General features: G+C 41.3%; 1 protein-coding gene across 1 annotated transcript in view; it reads left to right on the plus strand.

Moving 5' to 3' along the window:
• Positions 1 to 20,130, plus strand: part of LOC126383697 (septin-7) — a 43,293-nt gene extending 23,163 nt beyond the window's left edge. The window contains exons 5-14 of the mRNA XM_050034299.1: positions 4,982 to 5,082; positions 5,520 to 5,654; positions 9,165 to 9,282; positions 9,986 to 10,078; positions 10,297 to 10,393; positions 13,095 to 13,146; positions 14,280 to 14,405; positions 17,309 to 17,444; positions 17,538 to 17,683; positions 18,976 to 20,130. Of these exons, the coding sequence (XP_049890256.1) occupies positions 4,982 to 5,082; positions 5,520 to 5,654; positions 9,165 to 9,282; positions 9,986 to 10,078; positions 10,297 to 10,393; positions 13,095 to 13,146; positions 14,280 to 14,405; positions 17,309 to 17,444; positions 17,538 to 17,683; positions 18,976 to 19,012 (1,041 nt within the window). The 3' untranslated portion in view covers positions 19,013 to 20,130. The remainder of the gene's footprint in view (positions 1 to 4,981; positions 5,083 to 5,519; positions 5,655 to 9,164; positions 9,283 to 9,985; positions 10,079 to 10,296; positions 10,394 to 13,094; positions 13,147 to 14,279; positions 14,406 to 17,308; positions 17,445 to 17,537; positions 17,684 to 18,975) is intronic.
• The last annotated feature ends 7,041 nt before the right edge of the window (positions 20,131 to 27,171 follow it).

Raw genomic sequence — 27,171 nt, forward strand, 5'->3', positions numbered from 1 at the left:
AGGCGGGCGCAGAGAGGGTGTTAACTGTTGGAGGTGATAGGCCAGGGCAGATGTCTGTCTTCCTGGTTAATAAGGCTCAGTGAGGCGGGAGAGCACACAAGGACAGGGACTTGGTTATTAGCCAGCAAACTGCCTTATTCGCTGAGCTCAGTCATGTCCTGCCAATGCACAGACACGCCTCGCTTTTTATACCTCACACTTGTTCCTGCCTCAGTGGAATTTCAGAGATTAAAATAACAAGATAAGGATGAAGTAGATGTTTTATATAAAGGACAGTGTTTCTCACTCTCATCAAACACTGTTTAAAGACAGTTTCACTTCATGTTGGTGTGTTTTTCCCTTAATTGTAGTTCCAGCCTGTTACACTAATAATGACACTGGCTCCAGTCTGTGTCACTGTGACTAAACAATGACTCCTTAAGAGGACCACGTGATGAACATACAGAGTGCAGTGTACAGTCATGTCAAAACAACTTGCATAATGGGAATATCATGGATAAATCATGGGATGTACCATCGTGTAAGAAGTATTAACAGTTATTCTGGTATTAATGTTTTTTACTGTAATAATTTGGCTATGGTACCTAGATATCTGATTCCGTAGTTAGGCAAAAATGTTTGTTCTGTTCTTGACTCGCGGTTTATTACAGTTGGAACCACTTATGATGATCACATCTGACTGGCTCAAATTGATCACTATAAGTGGGTGATTATCACCAGTTTTTTTCTCATGCAGATAATTGACATTTGTATATTTATTAATGAATATAGAGTAATGAATCAGACAGCTTTTCCATTACGCAGGCATTACCTCACTGGGTATTGTCAATCCACTTGATGAGGGCCGCTTCAACCACAGGTGCTTTCTTGTTTTCTGTCTCCATCACTTGCAGCCAATTTGTTTCTCCTTATTTGAGTCGACAACACCAGGTAGTCTGAGACACGCTAAGTTTCGCCGATGCATCTTGTTGGCTCAGTTTTTGGCAGTTTGTCATAAGCTCAAGTTTTTCCTTGAGAGAAAATGACGTCTTTTCCTCGTCATGATTTGATGGTCAGCACCAGCCTCAGGTAGCCAGCTGGAGGCAGACGGGTTGCAGTGAGAGAAAGTATTGTTTTAAAGTTAATCACAATACAAACAATAACCATAGTTTTATATTTTCCCCATATGTTGTTATGTATGAAAAGACTCAAAATAAACATTGTTAGTAGACTACTTGATTACTACAAGAGAATTATGTAAACAGCATTTGTACAGGAATGTTTATTTATCCATATTAGTAGTTTCCACTGTACAAGCTTTTTCCTGAGTTTGCAGCTGCATTTTACAGTCTTTACAAATGGATAAAATTCCTTGTCTTTAAAGTGAGCAACATGGCCGAAATCCTCTATTAAGGTATATGTAATTTTACGTCATAGTAACAGTATATGTCACGATACAGTAATTGTTCAATAATTTCAGTTAACTAATGGTATAAAATAATCATACTGTACTTCGTCATATTCGATTATTGAGCCTCTGTACAATTTAAAACGTGGGTTAAAAACAAAATACTCAAAACCGTGACACTACAGTTCTTTTAAAATGAAAACTTAAAGGTTCTGGAGTATGTGTTACAGGTTTCTGTATTTACAGCTCCACTCTTCTCCATGTCTGCCCAAATAATGTTGCCTTGCAGGGCAGCTAGATTTGTAAGTTTACGAGATCACACGATAACGCAGCCCTGACTTACTGCATCGACTGCAATGAATTGCTCCTACAGTAGAAAAGATATTCCAGAAAGTATTATTAATGTTAATATTGCCCACTCCTATCGTGCTAGAGTAATATGATACAGTGTGGCCATCTAAAATTGCCGGCTGGCACATGACAAAGCCAGGAAGTGGTACACCAATTTGTCGTTCTGTTTTTTTTTTGTAGGTGAATGACGCCTTGTTCAACTGATCTTTTCGTAAATTTGGAAAGCAATTGAAGTGAATGAGAAAATATTTGCAGGACAGAAGTGTTTAAGTGCACCCTGACCCCATCACTTGCAGTTTGTTTTCCCGCTGCACTGTTACAGTAAAGTACGCATAAATAATCTTGCAGTCCTGTGATCCAGTCCAACACTGCAAGTGACAGGAGCACTGATGTTTTCCCACTCCGTACTGTCTTTGTGTGATATGGTATACCCTCACGTTGTTGTTCCTTTTCCCATGAGCTCACTGTCTGTGGGCAGCCTGTCTGGTTAATAGGCATGTCTGTAGCGTGACTCATGCTGTTATGCAGTGGAAGAGAGACACTGCAGGATTCTTCAGTGTTGTCCACTCAGCAGTCTCTTTCGCTTTTGAGTTTAAGTTTGCTGTGTAGCATCATCGCTGAATCTCTGACTATCTTAGACACACAGGGTTTCAACTGATTATGTAAGAATGACGAGTTCTTCTTATCTATGATATCATCTGTACAGATCTGCGTCGACAGATCTTTTGATATCACAGGCATCATTCTTTCACGGTTACATGGTTAAAAAGGTATTAAAGATACTGCAGATTCTTTGAGGCGGTATCTTCTTTCCCTAATCCAGCCACCTTGCAGTAGCTTTCATTTTCACACTATTTCATGCATAAAATAATGTATATTTAAACAAGTGGCATTTATAAAGTCTTTAAAAGTTCATTTGTCAGTTGAACTCACTTTATGACAGTCATTCGTTCATGTCTGTCTGGTCAGCCCAGCCTCCCAGTAGCAGCTCCGGAGGTCAGAGGTGAGTTAAACACAGTCAGACCGAGATAGATTCCAGTACAGGACAGATGCCAGTAAGTAATGGGTGGGGGTCACAGGGGGCGAGAGTCTGCTATAAAAGCTTGGCTCAGGAATCTTGTGCTGGAACGGTCTGTGTGATAGTTTGTGAAGGACAACAGTTGGAACAGATGCTAAAGGACAGGAAACCCGCATTCAGGATGGAGGTGGAGGAAGAAAAGTTTACACTCAAAATGAATTTGATCATAATCTGTGATGTAAAAACATGAAACGGTGCACAGTTTGGTCATAGTTCAGTAATAAAATCCTAGTTCACCACAAAGCGTCTCTCCTGCCAGCTGCTGATAGCTCTGTCCATAGACTGTATGAATAATGGACGTAGCCTCTGTGATGTCACCCTTTGGTTTGTGGGCTCGAGTTCGGCACTTCGGCTATTGGCATCTTGGTTTTTTGGAGCCAGAAGTGACCATATTTGAATGAGAGGTCGGAGCTGTGGAGGAGCGAGGAATGGATCTGACTCACAGAGAGAGTTTATTCCTGCTTTAAAGTTGGGCATTTTAAAATGGTGTTCTTGGGGATTTACTTTGTTTTGGAGCCAGTCTCAATTGGCAATGATTCAACTGACAACATAGGATTAGACTTCGAGGAGTCTCGACTGATGATTCAAGTCGTCGATGTATAGGAGGCAGACTCTGAGCACCAAGCTCAAACTGTACAACATGTTCTTGACTCACTTGTCAGTGTTTGAAGAGTATGTTACTCAGCCTCAGTCAGTGTATATATATACCATGGGCATTCTGCAGTGCCTCTTAAGTGTGAGGTGTCAGCTCATTTAAGATGAGGTTAAACTCACATGTGGCCAAAGCTCAGGGAAACTAGCTGCTTCCTTTAAGTATCCTACAACTCTACTACACCAACGCCTCGCAGCACTTATAATTTGTGTCTCAAGTCATCAGCTTAAGAAAAATTTATGTTCACACTTGGACTGAAATCAAAGGTTACGCATGCTGTATGTATTTTAGGGCGTGTTGTAATGTCAATGTTTGTCTGCTAACTGCTGTGTGCACCGGGCTTGACCTCAGTCACACTGAATGCTTCCCATCACTCACGCAGTCTGTGAAAGCTCCGCGTCTATGATATGAGAGGATGGCAGACAAGGTCTGGTTCAAATCTGCTGATTAAATCAGAGTTCATCTGCTAATCACGAGTTCGGCCTCGACCCCCACAATGATCAAAGCCCGGCCCTTCTGGCCTTTCTGATGTGTTCAGAGGCAACTTTGTTCACCGCTGTCTTCAACTGCAGCTCTCATCTCACTCCCTGCCTCCAATCTGTCCAATGAACAGCTCAGATCTGAGATTGCATGCTTAGTGGTTGCAAAATAGTTTTGGCTGGCTGTGGTTAATTTATTTACAGAGATGTTTAAGTTCTGGTCTGTTGTTTGTGTATTTGTTAAAGTACATGGACGAAGTGAAGACGTAGTCAGCTGAGGTCAATGATCATGTTTCCTTAGAAACTATGTTTGATGTTTTGTGTCCTTTCAGTGTGTTTGTTTTGAGTCCCTTCAAAATATGTTTGATTACTTAATGAATAATAAATCATCAGGAGCTTGAGTTTTGCCTTCAAACTGAACATTGTCTTCCTGGGAAAGACTCGACATCAGTGTCCCACACTCTGTGAGACACTCAAGTGACACATACGCAAAGACATGTTTTGGCCCTCGTTCTTACAGCAGAACGCAGTGCCAGAGTGATTTCATTGAACTTTAATGTGCAACTTGAGTGTCAACGACAGCGCAGAAAGATCGAGTGCTGAGTCACACACAGACTTTTCCGCTTTAAATCTTTACTTAATATTCATTTTCAGTGACGCTGTAAGAACAAATGTCCCTGTGGATCAAACAGCACATGGCTTCAGTAACGGAGCAGTTAGGGCCCAGTTGGAAATCATGTTGGCTCCCAAAAGAATCTTGCCAGGAACTCTTCAGTCATTTGATTTTGTTTGACTGTCAGTTTCTCTTCGTGAGATTATTGAAAGCACAGCCACGTATGTTTGTGTCTGGTCACTGGTGGAAAATCAAATTCTCTGCGAGTAAAAGGCTGCAGAGTTGGTTAATATGCTGTATGTAAAAGGTCATATTGCCATCAGGAGCTGCCAACATGTACCACCTCTTGTTGTCATAAATGTAGGTATTGTAATTATTTGTAAAAATCTTGCCTGATTTGTGTCATTCTTGGTCTTTGTAGGTGGAACAGTCGAAGGTCCTGATAAAGGAAGGAGGAGTGCATCTTCTGCTCACCATCGTTGACACCCCCGGCTTCGGTGATGCGGTGGACAACAGTAATTGGTGAGTTCAGCCCTTTATCATTGTTTAAGGAGGTCCATCAAAACTGAGTGTACAGATGGATATGTGTGTAACTGTGACCGAGATGATTCATCTTTGAAGGGTCATTTGTTAAATGTATACTATGCAGGAATTGCGGGTTGCTGGTTAAACAATATCGCAAGCCTAAGTAAAAGTAAAAGCCAACCTCAGATTAACGCTTGTTCGCTTGGATTTGGGTTCCTTGTCTGACACCTGGTCACTAAGTACTAAGGTATTAAGTCCAGACCTCAGCTGTGCTCAGGACCATCCTGAATGCAGCCAGATAATAAGAAAATATCAAAGTCTGTGCATTGTTTTTAAGGAAATCCTGCATAATATACTTTTTAATGTCAGTATTAACTACAAGACATTGTGATTGTTTCACTTAACCTGACACTGATGTGATGTTTGGTCCTCAGTTGGCAGCCGGTCATCGATCACATCGACAGTAAGTTTGAGGATTACCTCAACGCGGAGTCCCGGGTCAACAGACGGCAGATGCCGGACAGCAGAGTGCAGTGCTGCCTGTATTTCATCGCTCCATCTGGACATGGGTAGGTACTACAGGGATCCTACTGATCATGGATTTTCTACAAAGTCATGAAATAGGATATTTTACACATCAGCCACTTCAGTAGAATGTGTGTGTGAGAAGTGATGTGTGTTCCCGCGTTCATTAGATGGTAAACAACTGGTTTAGAGTCGTTGAGGCATTCTCATAAAGTCTTTGAAATGATGCAAAACTCATTAGATTTTAGAGTCTCGACATGACACTCTGGAGTTAAATTAAGGGCTGTCACAGAAAAGCTGGAAGAAAATGAGTCTTTAAAGTGTTGATTGCTCTTAGCGGTCATAATGGCGCTCATTAGATCAGTTTACTCACACAGTGCTGTATTAGCAAGTCGTGTTATTATGGTCGACAAGAACGTGTTAGTATTTCTAATGCGTATATAAAGTCATGATACATTAACAGAGGTTGTTTGAGTGTGGCCTTTCAAAACAGGTGCTTATCACAGTGAAGTTGTTATTATCTCCCCAAGGTGTAAGCCTGGAGGGAATCATGCATTTGATTGTATGTACTCGTGTGTGTGAGTGTGTGTATCTCTGTCCAGGGCTAATTTTGCATACTACTGGACCAATCTGCCTAATACTTTGTTTGCACATTTATGAGTCAAGGATCTCTCGTGGTTGTGGTGATTTACAATTGGTGAAAAACCTCCATATCTGAGGCCATTGTTCTCTGCCGGAAGCTGGTGGATTGCCCCCTCTGGGTTGGGAGAGTTACTGCCTCAAGTGAGGGAGTTCAAGTATCTCGGGGTCTTGTTCATGAGTGAGGGTAGAATGGGGCATGAGGTGAAGTTTGGTGCAGCTTCTGCAGTGATGCTGGCGCTGCACCGGACTGTCGTGGTGAAGAGGGAGCTGAGCCTGAAGGTGGAGCTTTCGATTTACTGGTTCATCTACATCCCAACCCTTATCTATGGTTATGAGCTCTGGGAAGTGACCGAGAGAATGAGATTAGGGATACAAGCGGCCGAAATGAGTTTCATCCGTGGGGTGTCTGGGCTCAGCTTTAGAGATAGGGTAAGGAGGTCAGACATCCGGAGGGAGCTCGGAGTAGAGCAGTTGCTCCTGCGCGTCGAAAGGGGTCAGTTGAGGTTGTTCGGGCGCCTGATCAGGATCATCCTGGGCGCCCTCGCAGGAGGTGTTTCAGGTAGTCTCAATGGTAGGAGGCCCCAGGGCAGACCCTGGAGGATTACTTCTCTCATCTGGCCTAGGAACGCCTTGGGGGTCCCCCAGGAGAAGCTGGAAAGCATTGCTGGGGAGAGGGACGTCTGGCGTGCTTTGCTTGGTCTGCTGCCCCGCGAACCGGCCTTAGATAAGCGGATGAAAATGGATAGATGGATGACAAACCTGTTTTATTGACTGTTTGATACCATTGTTGACCGCAGACTCCTCACTCCTCTTAACCAGCCGGTAGGGGCTGCAAGGTTTCTGGAAAGGGATTTGCTTGTCCGATTTTTATACTTGCAGATTATGTTGATTTGTTTATTTGTGCTGTAAGTAAGTAAGTAAATAGGCTACATAGCTAAGTAGTTTCTTTTTTTGTCTGTTTCAATTGTGTTTATTACAAGTTGCGCAAACATAGGTACAGCTGGTATTTTTCTCACTTTGTGATCTGTGTGTGTGTGTGTGTGTGTGTGTGCTGTCATGACAAAGTGATGGCAACAATTAAAGCAGCCAAAGAAGCAGTTTTGAGCACTTTGGCAGGTGTTAATATGTCTGTCTGTCTGTGGACAGATTTTGTCAATGTGATAGTGTCACAACCATGCAAAAGGCAGTCACAAAACTTTCCAGATGTATAATTGAGATTGGAAGATGGGAGTGGTCTGAGCAAGGGAGCCGGAAGTAGGGAAGGGACGATTGACCCTCCACTTTATACTCCTGGCCCCCAGTCCGTTTTTGTATCACTGATTGCTGTGTTGCAGCTGCAGTGATCCCACTGCAAGATGGTCTCTAGTGGTGGATGAGTCTGTTTTTGAGGGGCTTTCCTCTCACCTCATTATTGACTCCGTCACATGGGATGAAATAAGGAACAGAGCTGCACGTTTCAGCTGTTGTGTTTCAGTGTTGCTCCCCTGCTGCCTCATTCTCTGGCCAGCGGTTAAGTAGTCCAAACCCAGCCGGCGCTGTCTCTGGCCTCCTACCAGGCTACCATGCAGGAATAACATTGGTGTAATCTGTCCTGAGCTCACTGACCTGGAGACCCCATTCCTCCCATCTGTGTCTTGGCTCTGGCCACTGCCAAACACACACACACACATGTACACACCCACACACACACAGTTGGCCTGGCAGTTTTCTCACACTAAGCCGCACTGTGCTGCCCACAACAAAAGGTGGTTTTGCAGTCCAGTGCTGTTGAGCCTGTTGGCTCACAGTGACCCAGCCTGAGTTACTGACCGCAGCCAACATCTGCCTCGGAGCTGCGTGTGTGTGTGTTAGTGTGAGTGCCAGGGTTGCAATAGAATATTAGACAAACATTGGCCTTTTAACAACATGAGGGTTTTTAGGCTGGTTATCAGACCACATGTGTGACAGTTGCTTGGAGGTGTTAATGAGGTGCACAGCAGGCATCAGTATTCAGCCCTGTTTGTCACAACTGTATGTGATTCACCAGGCAATTTCCTCATGTATACAGCACTGTAAGGCTTAAAACCTCTCAACAGTCTTTATCTTGTTGCTCAGAACCAGAAAATGTTTACGACACATCACAATGAAATGTTTGTAACTGTGGAAAATCAAACAGAAGTCATTATGAAGTACTGAAAAAGTGAGTAATCACACAAACATGCTTTGGAATTCAAATGTGTTGTGTTCATTTCCTCTTTTTCAGTCATCATGTGGTTATGAATTCAGATGAAGCACTGGGTGGACCTCATCTCCTTGAAACAGTCTGCCACTTAGCTCTCACATGATATTAGTTGATCAGATAGTAAGCTGCGATAAACCACTAAGAATGTGGAAACAGAAAACAACAATCTGTAACTCTCTCTGGGGCAATACATATCACATTACCAAACACACTGCCCAGGGTTTGGACTGACATTGTCCAATTAAAACCTTCAACGATTACACAACAGACTGAAAAAACAAGTGGTTGTCATCCTGCTCTTGGAAAGAAAACTGTAGAACTATTTATTTAAATCTAATACGACCAATATCAAATCAATATCAAACACTCCGTAGCTTTGAAACCTCAGCATATACTTTGTCCAAATAGAGCCTCATGTACTGTAGATGCCATGACAGCAACACACTTGTCTGTTTATGCGTTGTCTGCACACACAGAATAGTATCACATTACAATGACATTTGAAGGAGGATTCTTTAGAGTCCAAACAGACAGATTTACAACGCAGTCTGGTCCGTCCAGATGTGCAGCTTGAGGTCAGCTAAGCCCTGAAACATGACTTTCAGCCCTGCAGCTCCGCTTACACCAGAGCCACTCACGCTAACTAACACGCCAACCATTAAATTGTCTCTTCTCTTTGTTTCATCCTCAGATTGAAGCCCCTCGATATTGAATTTATGAAACGGTTACACGAAAAAGTAAACATAATCCCGCTCATCGCCAAAGCCGACACACTGACTCCTGAGGAGTGTCAACAGTTCAAGAAACAGGTGCGTTGGTGTGTGTCACTTTTAGGTGAATGTATGTTTTCTGTTTGGCGAGCATCTTTAATGATTTGTTTGATGGGAGTCTGCACTTCGTTAGTGTGGCTACATGATTCAGTACTTCCTGTCAGTGCATATCCACTGTAAAGTACAATCAGCATTCTGTCTGCTACACTCATTTGTGTCTCTGGTGCCCCATTTCAAGTTGTAGTCCAATGTTTTTTGTTTGATCAGAAACAGGCTGAAATTGGGAGTTTTGTTTCTTTGTTGTAAGGGAAACTTAAATTTCAAAAGGTATTAACAGATCATTAAAATGTCTTCCCTTCTTTCTGTCCTCATTTGGCTTCTTGTAACATCTGTGTATCTTTTACTAGCACATGATCTGACATCCATGTTTGTTTCCGACTCCCTGACAAGCTCAATTTATTTATTTAATTAAACATCACAAGATTACAAATAGAATAAAGGAAGTAAAGTCAGACTTTCATCATTCTGTGCTGCTGGCTTACTCACAGTGTTGTATTTTCAGGAACCAGTGTGAGTATGTCGTGGTAGTGTTCATGTGTGTGTGTGACTGCTGAATAAACAGGTACCATAGGTTCCTCCTCGTGTGTATTGACTTGTCCCACATGCAGCTCCCTCTACATCGCCTCTCATCTGTTTTTCCATTTCACCCTGCCTGTCCCCGCTCCCTCTCTGCTGTGTGCAGATCATGAAAGAAATCCAGGAGCACAAAATCAAAATCTACGAGTTCCCAGAGACAGATGATGAGGAGGAGATGAAGATGGTCAGGAAAATCAAGGTCTGTTCTTCTAAAGAAACCCTCCATTTAATCCTAAATTAAACTGTCTCTGTGTTTTTTAAGTCGCACTGAACTGTTTTCAATGCCGTGCCTTTTGATTTATGTCATACATGCTATGTCCGTTTGCATGTTAGCACACAGCCGCAGCCTCCAGTGTATTTTTAGCCAATGTGTGTGTGAGCTATGCAACAGTTGTGTCCCCTCCCTTCTGGCTGCAGGATCGTTTACCCTTGGCTGTAGTCGGTAGTAACACCATTATCGAGGTCAATGGAAAGCGAGTGCGCGGGAGGCAGTACCCCTGGGGTGTGGCAGAAGGTGAGAGGTCAAAGGTCAACTGATCCCTGTCTGTGAATTGATCAACTAAGTGGAGTCACACACACACTCACACACATTCACTCACACAGACATTAAAACACACCAGTGTTTCCACTGCTTTATTGAATTATTGAGCAGGCATAACATGTAGACGGTTTGCAAAGCAGCAACCCAATCTATGTGCTCCCTTTCTGCCCTTGTCCCAATATTCAAAACACACAAACACACACACACACACACTGGGTAACTGTGTTGCTGAGTGCACACTGTGGTAGTAGACGAAAAAAGAGATTGCATCAGTGCGGCTGCCCCCCACTAAGAATTTTCCTAGTCGACCAATAGTCATCACTTACGATATTAATTTAATTATTAAATGATATATGTTGGGCAGGGCAACACAATGGTTTGAGTTGAAGGTGTGAGAAAGAATAGTATCAGTAACATTGTTAACACTGTGCTACATTACAGAGAAATACAAAACCGTACTAATGAACCTTCATTAATATAGGCCTATATTTTATCTACAAGTGCACGTCACACACTGAGCGAGCCGCCTGTTAATGACGCTGTGGGCTAATGGGCATGTAGCTACTTCCATGTTTCAGATGATACGTCATGTTTGTAGTCGACCAATGAAGATGAGTTTACATATCACCTTGGGTTCGTCCTTCACCTTCTCAAAATGATCCCACACTTTGGATTTCCTGCCCCAAATGTTATTAACTAGCCTGTGGAATAACCGCAGGTACCAGCCCTGGAAATTTCTGGTCGACTAACTTTTGGTCAACTTTTAGGGGGCGGCATTATTCATCAGCATTTGGTGGCATTTGATGAAAATATATTCAACATAAAAAAGCTCAACAGGATCATTTGGGCAGATGTCTTGGCAAACATGCTTAAGAAGTGAAATCCACTTTAATAGAGGCTTTTGTATTTTTATCTTGAGCCTGAATTCTTAACAGACAGTTCTGTGTTTCATGCTATTTCACTGGTAGGCAGCACCGTGCCAACAAACAAAGCAATGCACCAGCAAAAAGTTAGGAAGAAGACTGCTCGTGATATTAAAATGCTGGCTTTAAAGTATTTCATTTTGAGGCGAGGAGGAAAATGTATTCGACACATTTGGTCGGCCTCAAGGAAACACATAGTATGTTTCAATGAGAAACACTGAATGTCAACAGAAGTGTGTTTTATCATAAGAAGATTATAAGATTACTCCACAGGGTACTTTTAATACATGTGTATCTGATTTGTTTAACTCCTAAATGGCTGATTAACTGTCTGATAATAAACACAATAGCAGTTAATGTTATGGACAGGCTTGGAGACAATTGGTGTCTGTTTCTCCTGCTGCCAGTTAAACTCCTCATCATGACCAGCCAACAGGAACAATGCAACCGTCTATGGAGAAAACACAAACAAGCAAAACTAATAATGTGAAAAACTCACTCAATTCACGGTGGGAAACTAGAGCCACAGGATATGAGAGTCTTAGTATGACCTGACACAGGAAGTTGCTGTCACATTGTGGTGAGACATGTGAAGCATATTGAGCTTAAAGTGATTAGGATGCAGCCACAGTGTGAACATGACAGACATATACTGTTGCTAATGAATTGGAGACAGTGACAGGAACACTCCACATCATATACATTCTGTTGTAGTCGTCTCAGTAAAAAAAAAACAACAGCTACAGAGCTGAGTACAGTACAGCCTAGCGGATGACTTATAGGAGTGCTACTATGAAACTGGTTTGCTGCCAGTGTTTGCCGTCCATGGGGAGTGAGTTTTGGAATACCAAAAATGTTTTTGGCTCCATGTCAGCATAAATATGGAGAGAGGGCGGGGGAGAGAGTGAGAAAGAGGGCAAGGTCCCTGAGAAGCTATGCGAGTCACTCTACCACAGCAGTCCAGAGAAACCCCAGAGGACTGTGGTGAGCTTCACTGTAGGAGGGACACAAACAGCTGCACGGGATGCCACCTGCTGATGGCTTCTGGTACTGCAGCCTTCCACATTATTATTTTTTATTTAATACACTGTATTAATCCCCCTGAGGGGAAATTCAATTTTTTAGTGCTACTGCATGATCTCAGCAAATTAGGAAATCAGAGCAAGAGACTAAAAGTATATCAGTGAGTAAAAACATAACTGAATAAGTCAATTATTAGTAATTATATTAGTAGAAAAAATAAAATCCTTAATCATAAAATAGATTGGTATAAATAGATTATTTAACATGTGCTGAGACCATGACCACAAGGACACTAAGTTAAATGGGCTAATAAAAGATAAAGCATAAAGTAAATGCAATTTTAATTTATTGAATCAGATGACTGTAACTGATGAGTTAATATCCCTTGTTATACAGTTTTTTTCGGGGCTTAAGGGGAAAAGAATAAAGTGCAATATTTCTTTGCATACCTTATTGATCAACATTTAAATAGCAAAGGAAACAACACTGTTCACTTTTGCTGCAAGAATAAAACACATTATTCCAATAGTGGCACTCCAGATAAAGTGTTAATATTGTTGGTTTGTCTGACTCTCTAACTGCTTGCCCCATTGGACCTACTTTTAGCAATATCTGCAATAATATAAATGTTGTCTTTGCTGTATTGATAATTCATACAGGGATCAATTATGTATTTTAATAACTGCATGTTATCGTATCTAAACTGCTCTGATGGTCTCTTCTTACAGTGGAAAACGGAGAGCACTGTGACTTCACAATCCTCCGGAACATGCTGATCCGGTGAGCAAAAACACATCATGCTGGGCGAAGTATCAGTGCCTAATGCCTCACATATCTCAATGATAGTTTCAAATGAAATGACACTACATAAGATTTTTGAGTTTATCCTTGAGGAGATGTTTATGTACGAGCCAGCAACTCACTCAAATTAGTGTGTTTTCCTTCACTTGTACGTTCAGATAAATTCAGGGTGTCTGCAGGTCCTTCAGATGTCGTCAATTAAATGTTTATAAATAGTGGGCCCTAAAAGTCAACAGTCTTAAATTTTGGTTTCTGAGATCTTAATTGCCACAAACATTTTGTCTGTTTTAATTTATCCATCTTTTAGTTTGTTTTTGTCAAAGTAAGTCAAGCTGTTCTGCGCAAAGGTCCACATTTCCGATGTAATCTTAACACTGAACCCAATACTGTCTTTTAACTTTATCCTTTCACTCACCTGTTGGCGAAATGTAGATTAACCTACCTCACTCTAAAAACTATAATCATACATAAAAGCTAAGACCACATACACCTTCATAGTTAGAATGCTTGAATAAGAAAAAGGTCTTAAAAAAACATTAAATTTAAGTGTCTGTTACCTGTAGACACCCTGATTTTATCTTGATCTTGATGGCAATACAATTTAAGTTGTCCAACACTTCAACCCTGTCTGCTTGTCCTTTATATCACATGAACTACTAAATTTGCTGCTACTACTAACCACTCAAGACCTACGTTGGCTGTAGAAGGTTTTTTGTTTTGTTTTTTTGGCTTCATTTAAGTGCTAAACTTTCAAAAAAGTCAGGTTGTTTGCTATCAGGGTGGCAGTAGCAGTAACAGAAGGGAAATGTACTTTGCAGGCAGGGTTGTAATTCAGCACTTAATGAAAACATTTAGTAAAAAAAATTACATTATCATCATATATGCGGATGATATTTTACTTTTCTCAACAGTTTGAATTTCGCTGACGAGCAAAAGTGTCCCCAAAAATATATTGTTCTTATGAATAGACCTGAGGAGTTCTGCTTGGGACTGAACATATAGCAAAGTACAATACTTATGTTTAATATAGAAGAAACAAAATCACAAAAATCTCATTGGTACTTCTACTGAGAGCAAATAAGCTAAATTCCTTTCCTCTTGTTGTTTTCCAGGACTCACATGCAGGACCTGAAGGATGTGACAAATAACGTTCATTACGAAAACTACCGCAGCAGGAAACTTGCTGCAGTCACCTACAACGGCGTGGACAACAATAAGACCAAGGGACAGCTAACCAAGTAAGTTCATCTGTACAGTATGAGCACAGCGGTGGTGTTCATGATGCTGATATGCACATTAATAGTGAGAACTGATTGGATGATGTTGCTGATTTGGCTGCTGGTTCCATCAGGACGCTCTGAGCAGCTCAGTCACTGTGTAACCATGGAGGAAACAGTTCAAAGGTCAAAGTCTGCGGCAAGCGTCTGACCTACAGATTAAAGTTGGCAAGCTGTCACTAAGGCAGCCCAAACCTTTAAACCCATTCCTTACACCAACAAGCCAGCACTAACCCTCCACTAACTGGCCACCAGTATCAGTTGTGTTTAATCTGACTGTACTAACTGAGGCACCATCTGACTCCTAATCCACCGGCTGCGGCTGTCAGTAATCACCAGCACACTCTCATAACCTAATGCATGGTTCATGGCAGCATGCTAAGTGTCTGTGCATTTGTTTGTTTTTAGACCTGAGACGGCTGATGGCATGTAAGTGTAACTTCACTTCTTCAAAACATCTTCACAGAATGCATTTCTGCTCCTCCTGTCTCTGACCATTTTCAGTCTCCCTCATTTCCTTTTTTCACCTGCAATGCTTTGAAATTTATTTATTTATTCGACTGAAACATTGAAAACTTTACCATATTTTACATTAATTTCGTCCAAGAAACAGAAATACCATAAAAAATCATGTCATATAAATTTCTACATGACGTCCGTATAATATATCCAATCAGTGTCACTCTCTAAGGCCTCGATCATCTGGCTTGGCTACTTGCTTTGAGGTTTCATTACTTATTAACCACTGTTAAAGAATCTACTGTACAACTAACAGCTTAATACTTAACTGGCAAATTAATCTTCTAATACTTATACTCAAGGACATCAGGAGTTCCTGGCAGCTACACCATCTCCCAGTTCACTCAAGAAACCAAAGATATGCGAACAAACTGGTTGCAAAATGGCAACGAGGCCACCATTACTCGCAGATTTAGCTAAATAAAATCCACTAATGCAGTTAAGTGAGCTAATTAACAAACTCACTTGTTCACTAACTGCAACAAAAATATAATATGTTTATTAAAAAGATTAGTTTTTATTCACCTGACTACAGGGCTGTCAGTGAGGATAACCTCCTTGAAAAAGGCACAGTGGCTTTGAATTTAATGCTAATGTCATTATGCTAATGTACTACAGCCACAGTGTTGGCATACTTATGTTTAGAAAGTATGGTATATACAAGGTTGGGTCAGATGACTTTAAAATGTAGTTAGTTACTGAATACAATACAAATTACTTGGCAATTTTTGTAGTTAATAGCGTAATCCATCGGATAGCAAAAAAGTAATCTAAAACGAATACTTCTGGGTAACTTTAAATCAGATGTTGAAGACACTGCACTGTATACAAAAAAATGAATGCAGCCACAAAAATGTGAGTTCCACGAATCGAGGGGTGAGAACCAGCAGGGTGTAAGTGACATTTGGGCAAAAATAAGTTATGTATGTCAAATGAAAACTCTTAATGAGCTCCTTCTAAACCAATCTAGAGTTATTAATCAAAAATCAAAAGATTAAACGCTGAACACACTGAATTATTTGGGGCTAACAAGGGCATAAGTGCACGTTCTCACTTTAGAATATTTTCTAAATAAATGTCAGAATATGGTTCATTAATTATATTATCATCCACATGTTTATAAAGTTTTAATATTAAACATTAAATTCAATAAGTTAAGTTTTTTGTTCTGGATGTCCTGTAAAGTCAGATGTCATTTATGCCCCTCTGGTTCTCACCCCTTTAGATATTTTTTTTTTCTTTGAATGTCTCAAAACATTTTCAGTGCAGATAAAATGCATTTTAAATATTAATTCAGTATTTATTAATTAATACAGCATTTACATTTTGTCAAATCAGACTGTGCTTAGTAATTACCGTCACACTTGTCTTGTCCGAGAAACACTGTATGTCAGAGGTGGTTTGCATGAGTTAGCAGAGTACTGATTACCATAAAAAAGTTTCATCATTTTGAAATTGTCATATTTAAAGATGTCACTAAAAATGTAATTAAGAAGTCCGTAACGATGTAAATATAATCAAATTACACATTTTTCAAATGTATCTGGGCTGATTACAGTTACTAATTTTTTTGTAATATTATTACATAATACTAATTACATATAATCTGTTATTACTTAACCCTGGACATTTACTATGTTAAAAAAAAAAAATAGATTAGCTTTGTAGCATGCTAACATTTGCTAATTAAAACGAAACACAAAGTGAAGCTGATGGGAACTGTCATCCTCTGTAATCAAACTGACATCACCATCCGTGAGCCAGTGTGGCCAAAAGCTCATAATAAATGGTTTGATGAGATAAATTTATGTATGTGAAAGTTTGTCTATTGTTGACAAATATAGCAAGCTAACTAACCTACAGGATAATTTAGCATTAACAGCAATGTAAAAATAACTTTTACTAACCTCTGTTAATATTGCTCATGAACATATAAGAAAAGTTAATATTTACAAACAAGATGATATCAGCTGCTGTTGTCCAAGAGCGAAGGACATTCAGTCTGGCTGCAGGAAAGTGTGTATTATTAGCTGGGCGAGCAGGTAGCGTGTAGTTGTAGCAAGGCATAGTTAGCATCAAAATTAGGATTTACTGCCACTGTCATCTTCCAGCTATAACCCTCGCTGGAAGCCGTCTGTCACAAGGGGCTTCCAGGGAAGGCAAGCAGGTTGGGCCTTTCCTCCTTCCCTGGTCCTGCCTCCTCTCCTTTCTGTCACTCTGCTGTCAGACAGATCTTTATACGTGGGGATGGGGCACATTTCTGCTCAACACTGACGAGGAATGTGTGACCACCCACATACCTGTCACTGTGTGCTGCCTGTGTGAACACTGGCTTGTGTCTCCAGGAGTCCTCTAGCCCAGATGGAGGAGGAGAGACGGGACCACGTGTCCAAGATGAAGAAGATGGAACAAGAAATGGAGCAAGTGTTCGAGATGAAGGTCAAAGAGAAGCTCCAGAAGCTCAGAGACTCTGAGGCCGAGGTAAACTGCTGATCATGCTCTGTTTCTGTTTGTTAGTCTGCGTTTCTTTGTTAATGCTTGCTAACCTCCGACCGTGCCTCCGTGTCTCTGCAGCTCCAGAGGCGTCACGAGCAGATGAAAAAGAACCTGGAGGCCCAGCACAGAGAACTGGAAGAGAAACGTCGCCAGCACGAGGAGGAGAAGGCCAGCTGGGAGGCTCAGCAGAGGATCCTGGAACAGCAGAAACTAGAAGCCTCCAGGTAAACTCAACATCACACATGATGATCAGTAATGAGCTGAGGAGAAGGGTCTGTTGGCTTTATACAACTGTAGACTGATGATGTCACTTAAGCTGAAAGGTATAGTATGCAGAATTGTCGGTTACTGTTGCAGACACACTCGTCAAGGAAAGTAAAAGCAAAGCCCAGATTCACCGTTTGTTTTTGAAAATCCAGCATAGTACATTTTTAACCTGCAATTTGAGTCTGAACACTTCTTACTGATGACCCTTAAGGAAAACTTGACTACGAACTGTGTATCAAGAACCAGAAAACAGTGCATCTCTTTCAGAAAGGTCTGGACAGGATTTACACTCGTTAACCTCAACATTGAAAAATAACTTAAGTTTTCAACAAGCAGCAGCTCTTTAAAGGTGTATTTCACCTGCAAAACGTCACTGAAAAAGACAGAAAAGGCTGCTTTGCTCACATCGTTCACTGCTGTTTGTGGTTATATGATTAAACCTTTGTAACATGAGCAAATTAGCTTGATTCTTTAAAAAGCATGGGAAGAAGGCAATGAGCAACGAAAGAAGGAATGACCCAAAAAATTAGAAATAAGTTCATAAAATTAGAAAATTAAAAAGTAAATAAAATAAAAACAATCGTTAAAAACAAACAAATAAGGAATTGACCTGAAAAGAGTGCTGAAAAAAATAATAATGATAATTTGAAAATGTAATAAGAAAGTTTTCCCTAGCTATTTTCTTTTTTCTCTATTTTTTTTAATGTTTTTTTATTTTATTTTTTTGCAATTTGTGGGACATTTCTGACCAAGTTGCTCATTGCCTTTTTTCCCAAAGGGTTAACCACCATTTTTTGTTTACCCTTTTGTGTATGAGCACTCCTGTTCTATATTTTCAGCCTTTATTTATGCCAGTTGTATGGATTAAATTATGAATATGCAGCAAAACGCTCTACATACCATGTTGGCAAGGTGGAATCAAATTGAAGTCCTCATGTATGTAAAGCCTAACAAATAACCAGAATGAAACTTTTCCTAAAGCCTCCTTCTGTTTATAAAGCAGGCTTTTGGAGGATTATATTTAAACAGTGCTGTATCAGAGACTTTTAAGTCCAGTGAATAAATGATTTTGTCAGACTCAGATTTGGAAAGCAATAAATGCTCATTATTGACAGATAGCCAACACAGACTAAAGATGTGAGGAACTATATCAGCATGTTGTGACATCAGACAAACCAGACTGTGTTTTTAGATGAAGGCAGTTGACAGTTAGATGCTTGACTGCTCCTCTGTCCTCTTGTTTTTACAGGACCTTGGAAAAGAACAAAAAGAAGAAGATATTTTAATCACTCTGGAGGACCTTCCCGACGTTACAGTGTATTATTTTTTGCCAACCTGCCAGCCTTGATCATCAGAACATCATCCGCTGTTTGACCATATTACTGTGTAATTATTAAGTGAAAGCCAGGGGGCAGTATTGTCTGGACTCTGAATTTAACCAATCATTCTCCGCTCATCCTCGTGTTCCTCCTTAAAGAATTATAATCTCTATATTGATTCAGTGTGAAGTCCTGTTTTGGGTTGCTGCTCACAAAAATAAGAATATTCACACTGAAAACACAACTGGTATCTTCCATCATGACAAACAGGAGGGCAGAGTTCAGAGTTCAGTCTTTTCTTTCCTCTCCTCTTCTTCTACTTTGGGAATGTTGGATGCTGCACTGCTCTGTGTTGCATCCGTTTAATGCCAAAAAACCAAACAAAGAGATCAGCCTTTCACGTCTGCAGATTGGCAGACAGCGTCTGGCTGAAGCTCACCTCAGGCACTGTTTTTTATATATATAAATATACACGTATCTTTCGGTTCACTTATTTAGATCTCACATTTAATTTCCTCCCAAGTGGTATGCTCTTCCATCTCCTGAAATGTAAATTGTTAATTGTATAACCATCAACTGCAGTGTTTAACTTCAAACATGTGTAACATTTTCTTACTTTTTGCTCATTTCATTTTGTTTTTTCATTTTGTATCGGCCCTGGTATAGAAGTCGTGTTCATTTTGTTTCCAGTATCACAGCCAGTACTTTCCAGCCTCGCTCCTGGAAACCAATCATATACTCCTGACTTCACTCACTCGTGCTGAGTGTAACAAAGTCAAGAAACTGCTCTTGAAGTGCTCTTACGTAAACTTATTTGAACTTCTTTTGCAGATTCTATTTAAAAACAGTTTCCGACAGAATCAGATCTTTCCAGGAGTGGGATGTGGAAAGGCTGTGCTGGATGTTGGTGGATGGGAACGCTGGAGCTGAGATGCTTCAGCCCGACAGTGGTCAACTCAGTAAACTGTACCAAGCTGGCTTTCTTTACATCACATTTAGCACTGTTTGTGTACTGCATCTGTATTTTGTAATGTCTTGTTTTTATTGTAAAAAGACACATAATAAAATTGTGATGGGAAAAAATACAGATGATCTTTGCTATGTTTTTTTTGACCAGGTATGTGGACACCCTGACATTACACCCATATGTTATGTTGAGTATGTTACTCTAAACCCACGGGCATGAATGTGCTGCTGTAACAGCCTCGTCTCTTCTGGTTTCAGGCAGTTGTTGTTACCTGGCTGCAGAGAATTGCTCCCATTCAGCCACAAGAGCATTAGTGATCCAATACTGATGTTGGGTGATGAGACCTGGCTCACAGTCTGCATTCCAGTTCATCCCAGAGGAGATGGATGGGGTTAAGGTCAGGGCTCTGTGCAGGCCAGTCAAGTTCTTCACACGAAACTAGGAAAACCCTTAAGAAATACCTTAAATCAAAAGGGCCTCTCTTAAACAGTTGCCCCAAAGGTTGAGGCATACTAGTGTCTAAAATATTAATGTATGCCTAAGCATTAAGATTTTCCTTTATTGGAATTGGGGATCCAAACAACACCTGTGCCCAATTCCAAACAGCATACAAAACGTGTACTGTGTTCACACTGAAGTGATAAAGTGTACTCAAAGTTGTCCGTATGAATACTAAAAAAACACTTTTCTTTGAGTGTACTGTTGATAATCTGTGACCGTGCAATACACAAAGGTTTGGAGACAGCTGGGAAAAATAAGGCTAAATGTGAATGGTGGTGAAATATGTCAAAACTAAACCTAACCATTGGAGTTGTGGACAAAACCCTGCTGTCTCCTCTAAGTTCAACCGGCAGTGTCATTTTAAAGTCGAAATTTGATTGACATTTGATAAAATCTTAACTGTATCATGTATCAAGGGAGCAGTAAGTTGTTTGAAGCATGTTTGAGGTATTCAAGAAACAGGAAACTATATATGATTTGGCATGACCAAATTTAGCCATGAAGGCATTTCTTGGGTTTCAAGTGAGTTTTGAGCTGCAGTGATGTTTGCCTCCAGCAGGTGGCAGCACATGACTGCACTCAACGCCTCCTGCTGACAGGTTCAGGGACTTTCCATGCCTGTGATCAGTCTTATCAGCCTCTCTGAACTTTAACCATGACCTAGCTGTTTTTCTCTTGCATGTACTTAAGAAACCTTATTGTGCTTTTTGAAGGATTTACCCTCAGCTTGTGCTGCCACAGCCTTTCACCTACTGAAGAGATGTTCACTTCAAACCTGCCCTCTGTCAGTCTGCCTAGAAAAGTCAGATTAGGTATTATCAGGAATACATTGTGACTCTGCCTGAGAGTCACTGGGGTTATAGCTACCAATTTGGCACAGATGATTTTGAAGGTTTTAATGGTTTTGATTCCTTGAAAGTTACAGGGCCCATTAGATTGTTGGGATACAAAGTGGGTGCTTGTGAGGGTAAGGGGGTAACAGGATTCTTAAAGGAGCTCCTTGAGTTCTTCGAGAGGTCCTTAAGGGTGTTATAAGAGGTGTTCAAAGGGGCTCCTTAAGATGGCCCTAGGGTACTTGGGACCGTTCTAGGTGCGTTCTAGGTGCACTTAAAGGAAAACGTCATCGATGACACTAAATAAAACATTTTGCATTATCTGGCGGAAGCAGGGAAGCCAAACTGTTCCACTGCACACACTACCCACACCGGGGTGACACAGACCTGGTTGAAAATCAGCAAAGTATCTCTTTAAGGGGATTGTACGGGTTCTTGAGGTACTGTAGTCCCTTGGTTTGTTGTGAAGAATAGCAGTAATGGAGGACACTTGAAGAAGTTCCTTGAGTTATTGTGGGCGTTGTTTGGCTCTGGAGGTTCTTAATGGAGTTTAGATTCTTGTTATATTCCAGGGATTCTAAAGGAGGTTCCAGAGGTCATTGTTAAGTTGTTTCTACTGGGTTTTAAGGGGTTCCTCTGAGGCTCAAGGCAACTTAAGAGTGTTCTGAGGGATCACAGGAGGATTCCAGGTACACGTAATAGGATTTCAGGGGTTCCTCACAGGGATTCTTGAGGTGGTTCCTGGGTGCCTTGTGAGGGTCAAGGAGTGTAACAGGTATTCTTGGTGGGAGTTCTAGTTCTTGACAAATTGTTGACAGACTGTGATGGGCTTGTTAGACTTCACGAGTCTTCGTGAGAGTATTGCAGTAGCTCTTGAAATGATCGCAGGGTATTTTTGTTAGGGGTCCTTGGGGTGATTCTTCAGGTCTTGTGAGGTCACAGGGATAGAATGGGATTCTTGATGGAGCTCCTTGAACTCTTGTGGGAGTCCTTGAGGCTCTCGGGGTTTATGTGTTCGTAAGACGTGGATTCTCTGGGAGGATTGGGGTCATTGGAAAGATTCCATTAAGTTGGTTTAAAGGCTTTTGAAGTGGTTCTCTGTTATTTTGGAGGAGTCAGGCCTCTTTAGGAGGGCTCTAGGATTGCTGACACGTCATAAGAATAGCTATTACTATTTGTGGACACATGCTCATGTTATATAATGATTGGAGCTAACCATTTTTTGAAAGCCAACTGTAAGTAAAACAAGTGCATAATATCCTCAGTGTCACCTCACAAAACATTAAGTGACCTATGTGCTTTAGCTCATCATCATCAATATTTGTCAGTATCTTTCTATTCTTGCCAAACGATTAGAGGTACTAAGTCTTACCCTCCCAGTGTATCGTCATTTTGCGGATGGAAAACCATTCTGAGAAGCTCTCTGCTGAAACCTGTTTCACATGAATTGTGTTGCTAGGAAACAGCTTGGGTCCAGGATTACTTCCTGTCCACTGTCGACTTAAGCAAACACTGCAACGGGAAATTATGCAGGCCCATTTAGTGAGGTGACGTCTCCCTACAGACAGCCAACATATAGATCAGTATTAAAGTACAGTATCTCATCAATCAACCTGTATCTCATCCATATTAGATGTGGTCAAATGATATTTTATTGTAAGAGTCTGCATTGGCTTTTTATACATGTAACCTTAAATGTATCTTTGCCTATGGCTTACTCAAACAAAAGCTGGACCCTTTGGACTCCCAGCTGTTCTGTGGGGTATAACACACACACACACACACACACACACACACACACACACACACACACACACACACACACAGTTGTACAGCAGCATCACGCCACAGATATTCATGTCTGACATCTACCCTGCTTCAGCCTCTTCTCCTGCTGATTGGCCGGCCGTGTCCTCGGGTCACCCAGGTGAAGACAGTTTAAGCCAATTACAGAAGTGTACACCAAAACCTCATATGTCAGCCCACATGGCAAGACAGGAACTCATCACAAATCTAATTTAGCCTAAAAGACAAGGACCAGCCCTGACTGTATTACAGTGATCTGTGTGTACTGGGGTTTGGAGAACACCCCCATCCCTCCCTCTTAGTTCGTTGTGCCTTATCTCCACCAATGCTGTCAAATTCTCCTCCTTATCACGTGGATCAGAGTTGGTTTATGTTTGGTTCATTGCTGTTCTGACATTGACCTGGTTCACTGAAAGCTGCAGTGTTTCTGGGTTAGCTCCAGCTCTGGGCAAAATGATAAGGCTGTGCGATCTGTGCCGCTGAGGCTGTCAACACTCTCACTGTCTGAATCTTTTTATCCACTCCACTGTAAGCATGTAGTTGAGGCAACACCAAGGGCAATGAGAGATATTTAACTTTGTTAATAGTTTTTTGAAGACCTGTACCAAAGTCTGGTATTTTGCACTGGTATTTATTTAAGCCCATTATACTTGTATGAAAACAAAAGTTTTATTAATTTTTGTGTTGCATATTTAAGCCTCTGTAGACAATTATGAAACATCAAACATCTTCTTTAAAACATGTTAGTCCTGCTGCTGCATGGATGTTACAATATCTAATAGTGACAGTAACTACCAGGACATTTTAAAATTATGGGAACTTTAACTTTTAAGATAAAAACATAACACTGATCCCTCTATAAAGAATAACAACACATTAAAAGGGTCTTATCGGCTCTGATAAGATTTGTGCTTTAAGCTAAAAGCTAATGTTGGCATGACAGTAGCAGGTTATGTTAATGATCACCTTGTTAATTTGGCATGTCAGCATGCTAACATTTGCTGATAAGCACTGAACACAAAGTACAGCTGAGGTTGATGAAACTGGTGTTAGTTTTGAATCAAAGTTTTGAATTAAAAGTTTGACCTTATAATTCAGAGGATCACCAAAGTTATTACAAGTGTTAGGGTTCTTCTGAGGGACCATGAATATCCACAGCAAATTCCACTGGTCACCCGCCATCAGTTTTTTTCTGTATTGTGTAGCCTACACTTCTGACAGCTTGCAATGAGAAATCTCATAAAGTACCGGTCCAAAATGGAAAGGATTTATCCTCTGGGGAGCATGATTGTGCTTAGTAAATCTCATTGCAAACTGCTCATTGGAACATAATATTTTTTGTTAACAATTGTGGCATAAGGGGGCCGTACACATGCCGCGTTTTGTGCGCCTTCAAATTTTTACAATGTATTCTCTGGCAGGTGCGGTCAAACGGCAGAGCAACGCTGTCGCGGTGCACACGCATTTCCGAGAGCCTGTTTTAAAAACGGAGTTCAACTTTTGGAATCCAGCAGCACACATCTCATGTCATGTGAAGAGGAACAACCAATCACAGCCGACAGATATCTTTCCCTTCCTCCGTAAATATGAGTCTGTGGTAACTATGTATAGTTGATCATTTTGGTGCAGGGCTGCCAGAGCTTTTCATCCGTCCCAAGGGCGATATGCCCGCACACTTAGAAACAGCGCCTGGAAGATCAGCTTAGCAACCGCAGACACAAAGTGCTGCTGCGAGCTTGAAAGCTGGCTCCAAAAAAGGCACAAAAGTAGCACCAAGCGCCCGACCTCGCGTTTTCCAGCCAGTTAAAGATGCGGCATGTGTACCGGCCCTTAGGGGGAAGAGCCACCAACATCATGAGGACTCATCCTCTGGAGACCTGGGCCCTATTTCAGAAAGCAGGATTAGTGAAAATTCCAAGTATTTTAAGCCTGAGATGAAGGAAACTCTGAGTTTTCATTTTCACAAAGCCAGTTCAGCATAACCCTGAGTCAGTTACTATGGCAACATATTTCATGAAGCAAACCTGCTGGCTGGCAGGTTCGCCCGCTGAGCGTGTAGCAGGAAGGAGTGACATGGTGTGTCCTTTAGTCGTGGACGTTGAGGCACAGTTTATTCTGAGGCTGTTGCATAAGGAGGAGGTCATAAGACCCTGTTTGGATGTCTCCCCAGAGGAGTGTCTGTATGATAGATACCATTTCACCTCACACTCTATCATTTATCTAACAATCTTCTCCACCCAGATATATCAACTATTACACATCGTGGATTTGCATTATCGTCTAAACCAAATCTTATGCATTGCCCTTTGATTCTTCGGCAGTGGCAGTTTTCTTTGTACACTGACAACAAACATGCACAGTACACAAAACACAGACACACAAGCAGCAATCATCTATTTGATGGAATACAAACTGACTGACACCTGACCTCTGGCCTTAGTCCACAGACTACCTGCTGAGTCACTTACCAGGTCCAACTCAGACTGCTGATTAATGTTAGACAACGGGCATGGGAAGATACCATCAGAGAACATTAATCCTAAGCCACCATCGTGTTCTTTAAATTCCTATCACCGTAAAATCTAAATCCTCAGATTTGGATACGGATCAGACTCCAGAATCATTCCTCTTCTCCATTTGCCCTTTTTAGACATGTCGAGTCCCTTCTTGGGTTACTTTGTTGGACCGTACCTGTGCTTGAGATCTTCTGCCTTATCCCTGTTGCATAAGAGCTGAGGTCAAGTGGGGGTGGCAGTGTCCAGTATTTATGCAATGGGGCATCCTGGCTGTAAATAGAGCTGTGATGTCAACAGTGGCTTATCCTTTCACTACCAGAGGACCTGGCATACAGCTGACTGTCTGCAACACACTGTGTCAGGGCCAGAGATCCATGTCACTGGTTGCTAATTGCACACTACACCCATTTGAAAAAGTAAACAGAGTGCCTTGTGACAGAATTTGCATCTGTAAGATAATATTTTTCATATGTGACCATCTGTGGAGAAGAAACTGTGATGACCATGAAACATTTGATCAACATATTGATCCTACATTCCTTCTTTATGGAAAAGCTAATCAAACAATGAAACTACCAACTATGTAAACCTTTTAACAACCCACACGACTGTATGAAGAGCCACAGGACTGTTACCAAGGGCTCTATAAACCTTAAGGATAGAAAACCTGACCAGAAAACCTTTTACGATGCCTGCGCCAAAACACTCAGGAACCCCGGAAAGTACCTTAAGGATCCCTGTAGCAACCCCTACAATCTCCGTGAAATTTTTCAAGAACTCATGCAACCCCCTTAAGTACCCCTGAGACCCCAACAAGAGTCATCAGAAACCCTTTTGGTACTCTTTAGAACCCCTTAAAGACACTGTGAACCTCCTAAAACCCAGTGACATTGCTGGAATCCCCCAGAAGCCTATAGAAGCACCAAAGAACCTTGAAAGTGTAGCCCCATTTCAGACCCTCTTGAACTCCATCAAGAGCTTCGAACTCCTTCAAGAACTGCCTAACCCCCCCGTGGTCTCCACAAGGAACTCTTGAACCCCCATGAGAACCTTTGAAACCCTTACAGAACATCTTGCATCTCCATATTATTCTCTCAACAATGCCAGAAGTCCTCAGGAACTGGTAACCACTCGAAACCCTCTGGAACTCCATCAAGAACTCAAGAATCTTCTTCGGGCAATCCGCTTTTACCCTTGGACAAGACCCCTGGACCCCCTCCCAGAACCCCCTCACTTCCTTTGACCCCATTGAGAGCCCATAGAACTTGACAAAAATCTAGGGAGCTCCATATGATATCCCGTAGGACTCCATCAAGAATACCTTGTTACCCCAGGGACCCCTTGAACCTGTTCAGGAACTTGGGGAACCCTTTCAAGAACCCATGGGACACTTTCTACCCCCTTGTAGGCCCTAAATATGTTTTTAGGAGCCTGGGAACCCCTTAAGTATTATATTTGCAGTGACTAATTTGATACGGCAAGAAATAACGCACTCTAAGGAAA

The sequence above is a fragment of the Epinephelus moara genome, chromosome 22, assembly GCF_006386435.1.
Source record: "Epinephelus moara isolate mb chromosome 22, YSFRI_EMoa_1.0, whole genome shotgun sequence".
In the NCBI taxonomy this organism is placed as follows: Eukaryota; Metazoa; Chordata; class Actinopteri; order Perciformes; family Serranidae; genus Epinephelus; species Epinephelus moara.